Genomic DNA, 5,748 nt, shown 5'->3' with positions numbered 1-5,748 from the left:
TTAATTTTTTTTAATGATGTAACCAGAGATTCGCGGTTTTCAGTTTTATTCCTGACACGACGGACGGACAGACAGACAGACAACAAAGTGATCCTATAAGTGTTCCGTTTTCCCTTTTGAGGTACGGAACCCTAAAAATCCGAAAACCGTGAGTAGATAACTGTACCAAGTGGGGTATCATATGAAAGGGCTTTACCTGTACAGTCTGAAACAGATTTTCATTTATTTTTATGCATAATAGTTTTTGAATTATCGCGAAAAAATACCCGATTACGGAACCCTCGGTGCGCGAGTCTGACTCGCACTTGGCCGGTTTTTACTTTTTGCCCTTCCCTTTTCCCTTCCCCCTTCCCTTGTTCTCTGGTTCCGGTTCAGGCTCAGGCTCTGGTGTGGGCGGAGGCCAGTACTTGTTGAACAGCTCTTCACCAGCCGCCAGCTGAAGCGGCAGGATGTGGTTCCGACGGTGCCACTCTTCTTGATCTCTGTCTTCGCGTTCGTTCTGCTCTCTCTCGTCTCTTGCACGGAGCTGTAAAGAAAGTGACAATGAAGTCGCATTATCAAAATTATCCATAAGTACTTCCATACTAATTTTACTAATAATTTTACTAATAAGTCACTATTCCACATGATGATAATCTAGTGAAAGCAGAAAAGGAAAAAGTATCGAAATACTTGGACCTGGCCCACGAGATTACCGCCATGTGGAGTGTTGACTCAGCGATTATTGTACCGATAGTTGTATCAGTCCACGGTCTTATTGCGAACAGTTTCGACCAACATCTTAAGAAACTGTCGCTTAACTGTTGGATCAAGGGTAAGATACAGAAGGCAGTGGTTCTTGAGACGGCACGCATTGTGAGGAGGTTCCTCACTCTGGAGCCCTGACCACTGGCGGCTTGGGTCCAACCCACCCTGTTGCCAGTGGGATCCATTTTATCATATTTTTATTCAATGTTTTTTTTTTCCGTTACTTTAGTTTTTTGTTGTTTATGTTATTTTATTTCTCTTTTGTTTCTGTTGTTTTTGTTATTTTATTGTTTGTTGTTTAAAAATAGGGTAAAATGTGAAAAATAAATAAATGAGAAAAATTACTAATAATACCTATTATTAATGCGAAAGTGTGTCTGTCTATCTGTCTGCTAGCTTTTCACGGTCCAACAACTAATCCTACTTTGATGAAAGGTACAGAGATAGCTTACGTCCCGGGGAAGGTCATAGGCTACGTTTATCCCGGAAAATCAAAGAGTTCCCACAGGATTCTCAGACATCCGTTTCACCGATTTATATTAATTTTGGTATTTAAACGTCTATCGGTTGATAATGATCTTATGTCTCTTTTAAGGACATACTCCACGGTTCTACGCTGGTCGCGCCTATCCGCTTTGTGGTGAGTTTGCCAGCGCTGCATTTTTCATAAAAATAGCGAGCAACAAGTATGCGGGTCACCTGATAAGTGATAACCATCGCCCATGAACATTTGTAGTACCAGAGGAACCGCCAATGCGTTGCCGGCTATTCAGGAATTTGTTGGTCCGCCCCTTGAATAACCCCATGTTGTAATCTAATGGATACACCGCAGACGGGAATTGATTCCACAGTTTGCATGCAGTCTTTCGCCCATTCCAACACCTATATTATGCCTACCTCTAAAAGTGCCAAATACTCTTCAGTGTAAACTTCCTTCTTCTTTCCTTTAGCTGGTTTCTCTTTCTTCGGCTCCTTCCTGGGCTTCAGTTTTAGCGGTACGAATAGCCTCTTCGGGTTGCAAAGTTGAAACGGGATGTCTATTAACGTGTATCCTGGAGAGGACGTGAAGATAGCTCGGACGAGGTTGAACTGGTAGTCTGTGCTGAACCTGAAGAAAAAAATCTTAGAGCAACTGTTCAGAGCAGCTTGAAGAGGTGAACTTGAACTATGGACTGCTCGAGCAGTCGATGTCAATTGTTCGGGCAGTTGTAGAGGCGTATAGCTGCGCCAGAACAGTCGACAGTTAGCGAAGTTGAGCGCAGCAACTGCTCGAATGCTCTGCAGTTCACAGCGGATATTAAGAGATATTGAACGTAAAATTATATTTCGTGATGCAGTTGCGACAGAACAGTTCTTCTGAAGACTTCTTCAAGATGTATGGCTAGGGCGTAATCTCTTTTTTTGCGGCGCACATCGTATTTTTTATTGTCAAGGGTCGTGAGCGTGACCGCTTTCCATTGATACGTGGCTTAAGGGTCAAATCAGCGCTGTAAGCTTGCTCGTATTTGTGCAAAGGTAGATCCATCATTATGCTGATAACTTTTTGGCAGGTTGAGCCACACATGACCCTGATTATCCCTGTGCTTCTGCCTGAGGCATTAGCTAAAACACCCAAGTGGTGGAGGCGGTGGAATGATGATCCCTTAGATGAACTTACAAGTCAAATATATAATGGATGATGCTGGTCAGGTCTCTCAAGGAGCACTCGTAAGCGGCGCCCTCGAACGTGACGAGATGCTTCGACTCAAGGTCTCGTGCAGGATATGAGGACCCTCCAACAGGCTCTTGTGCCTTGTAGTGCACGTCGGCTGCTTGAGGAGTTGGGAGCATTTGTTCCTCTGCTATGTATCTTGCTGCGGATAGCATGTTGTCCTAGAATTCGGATAAGAACAGGCTTTTTCGAAGTGGGAATGCAAGGAATTTATTTGGAGAAGTGCATTGTGCTGGTGCTGCTTTAATAAAAGCCATAAAGTAGATAGACGAAATGTTTAACGCTTGGGTCAAATCTAACGGTAGCATTTTATTGGTGGATTTCAAATAGGTGCCTTGCAAAGTATGCCATCGCACTAATATTATAAAGGCGAAAGTTTGTGTGTATGTGTGTGTACCTATGTTTGTTACTCCTTCACGCAAAAACTACTGGATGGACTTGGCTGTTTGGAATGGAGATAGATAATATCCTGGATTAGCACATAGGCTACTTTTTATCCCGGAAAATCAAGGAGTTCCCACGGGATTTTGAAAAACCGAAATCCACGCGGATGAAGTCGCGGGCATCAGCTAGTACTCCAATAAATTCAAGCTCACAACAATGATTCTTTCAGGTTAACGCGTTCTGTCATAAACAGTCTTGATTCCAGGTATTTGTTTCCACGAGAAAAAATTACAAAAAAGGCTTTGTACTTTGAGACTTCAGGTTTGAAAGAAAACAGTCTAGACGTTTGGCTTTAAAAACACTACCCGAAGGCTGCAAGGCAAGAAAATTAACCGTTCCAATCCTGTATCCACCTATTCTGGGTAGGAAACAAGGACTTGGTGCAAAATTACCAGCACCAAGGCGGATCGATTCCAACCTCGAGGTTTAACGACCTCCGGCGGTAGTTACGAGTATGGTAAGTTTGGTCTTATTAGTGTGGGAGGTCCCGGGTTCGATTCCTGGCAGGGGTTTGGAAGTTTTTAATTTCTAAATTTCAGGTTTAGTCTTAGGCTTCGGCCGTGGCTAGTTACCACCCTACTGGCCAAGCCGTACCACCAAGCGTTTTAGCGTTCCGGTACAATGCGGTGTAGAAACCAAAGGAGTATGGGTTTAATGAAAACTGCCATACCCCTTCCAGGTTAGACCGCTTCCATTTTAGACTGCATCATCACTTACCACCAGGTGAGATTGCAGTCAAGGGCTAACTTGTATCTGAGAAAAAAACCTTAAACCGTTTCAGCATCCGCTCCCGGTCAGCCGCGTCGAAGTGTTGCATCTCTTTCATCCACTCACAGAACCATTGTACCAGCATTGCCTGCGAAGCTGAAATTAAAGCCTCATATTTAGGTATATGTTATAACAGAAGTGCAGTTATTACTTTTCACCGGATTTGGCATACTTAAGAACAAATAAGTCATCAATTAATAAAACCCGCAATGTAATTCTGGTTCTGACTAAGCTCGTTCACACAGGCTGCGTAAGCGTAGACGTAGAGCGTACCATTGCGTTGTAATGTATGGAACTGTATGAGACATGGCACACCGCTTGCGTGGCGAGTTACGTCTACGGGTATGTCTACGAGTTCACGCGCGTCGATACACGCATGTTACGTGGACGTGCTGTATACGCAATTGGTGTGAATCGGCCTTAAGGGCAGTACCTTCCCAAACATCAATATGTAGTTGAATTTCAAATTATTTAGGTACAAATACAAAGGCTGTATGTATGCTTGTGTGTGTGCGTGAATTGACCTCTGCAGAACCTATCCGTCTGGACCTCTTACATCGACTCATATCATCCTCCTGCGCCCGTCGTAATAAGTTAGCCAATGTATCCAAAAACCAATACTCCGCCAAGCTTTGCTTATACATAACACAACCAGTCAATTCTCCTAACATATCTATATACTTCTGTTGCGCTGTGGACGCAATTTTAGGTATCAAATCTGGATCTATATCAGTTCTGAACTCTTCAGGAAGTACATGGATTCTGTTGTGCTCCTCATATTTGCGGATTCTATCAGGTACCAGTCTCCTTAGTGATGGAGTTGGGAATATTTCTGGTTGCTCCTGCAGAGGTTCTTCTGTGATTGGTGCTAGCGTCTCCTCTTCTATTAAATCTTCTTTTATTTGTTCTTGTTCTTCTTGGTATGGACCTGTTATTAAAAGTTTCGATTAGGAAGTAAGTATTGGCTTTTTCCCATAATGTTTTCTAGATTCTTAGGGTTCTGTACCTCAAAAGGAAAAACGGAACCATTATAGGATCACTTTGTCTGTCTGTCTGTCGTGTCTGTCAAGAAACCTATAGGGTACTTACCGTTGTTTTTTATTTATTTTTAAGCATAAAAGTTTTTGAGTTATCGTGCAAAATGTTAAAAAAATACCCGATTACGGAACCCTCGGTGCGCGAGTCTGACACGCACTTGGCCAGTTTTTTTTTTATTCAGATATACAAGTTAGCGCTTGACTGCAATCTTACCTGGTAATAAGTGATGATGCAGTCCAAGCTGGAAGCGGGTTAACTTGGAAGGGGTATGCCCGTTTTTATTAAACCCATACCCCTTTGGTTTCTACGTGGCATCATAATTTTTACTTAGGTTTTATTAGGTTATTAGATTAATTGATTTAATATGAATGAACAAGGTAACAAACCTTGTTCTTCAATCTCCACCGATAATGTAGAAGACTCAACGGATTCCGGGGCTGATCTGGGACATTCCAACCCTGAATCTGATAATAGCTTATCTAGTAGTAACTTGTGGACATCCTCTATTTTACGAGACGCCATGGTTTGAGGTACCTACTTTGGTACCTATTATGTTAATATTATAGGGATTAGGGACCCTTTTTAGAAAAATGCTCAAACTTCTCAAGTTTTATGTGAAATTACAGCGCAACACAAACAGATTGGCAAAACTTTCTCTACTGGCAAAACATTGAAGAATGACAGAACGTAGTGTTTATATACTCCTTGAATGACAGTTTATGAATACTCAACATATGTACATGTACTGAACAGTTTGACCATAGATTTGGTAGTAATGAGTTTGACTTTATTCGTTACCAAGAGCAAAATAGTTCGAATTGAGTAGAACTCATTTTAAGGGTTCCGTACCTCAAAAGGAAAACGGATCCCTTATAGGATCATTTTGTTGTCTATCTGTCCGTCTGTCGCATCTGTCCAGTAAACCTATAGGGTAGTTCTCGTAGACCTAGAATCATGAAAGTTAGATAGGTAGGTTTTATAGCATAAGTAAAGGAAACAATCCGAAATCCGTGAATTTGTGGTTATTTCACAAAAAATTT

General features: G+C 42.0%; 1 protein-coding gene across 1 annotated transcript; it reads right to left on the bottom strand.

The window, feature by feature from the left end:
- Positions 1 to 313: 313 nt before the first annotated feature.
- On the bottom strand, positions 314 to 5,357 carry LOC123877815. The gene is made up of 6 exons (XM_045924729.1): positions 5,095 to 5,357; positions 4,227 to 4,598; positions 3,669 to 3,766; positions 2,405 to 2,619; positions 1,645 to 1,855; positions 314 to 526 (listed from the first exon to the last, which is right to left on the bottom strand). The coding sequence occupies exons 1-6, from the start codon at positions 5,228 to 5,230 to the stop codon at positions 317 to 319; spliced, it is 1,242 nt and encodes a 413-aa protein (XP_045780685.1). The 5' UTR covers positions 5,231 to 5,357; the 3' UTR covers positions 314 to 316.
- Positions 5,358 to 5,748: the final 391 nt, after the last annotated feature.

The sequence above is a fragment of the Maniola jurtina genome, chromosome 24, assembly GCF_905333055.1.
Source record: "Maniola jurtina chromosome 24, ilManJurt1.1, whole genome shotgun sequence".
Classification (NCBI taxonomy): Eukaryota; Metazoa; Arthropoda; class Insecta; order Lepidoptera; family Nymphalidae; genus Maniola; species Maniola jurtina.
Note: the sequence above shows the minus strand (reverse complement) of the source record. Positions and strands in the feature narration are given on the sequence as shown.

Excerpts from the sequence above, each read along its gene's own strand:
- LOC123877815 (XM_045924729.1), bottom strand. The coding sequence starts at position 5,230 with ATGGCGTCTCGTAAAATAGAGGATGTCCACAAGTTACTACTAGATAAG. Across the intron at positions 1,856-2,404 it reads ATCCATTATATATTTGACTT|GTTCAGCACAGACTACCAGT; the intron begins GTAAGTTCATCT and ends TTTTTTCTTCAG. Across the intron at positions 527-1,644 it reads AGTATTTGGCACTTTTAGAG|CTCCGTGCAAGAGACGAGAG; the intron begins GTAGGCATAATA and ends CTTTCTTTACAG.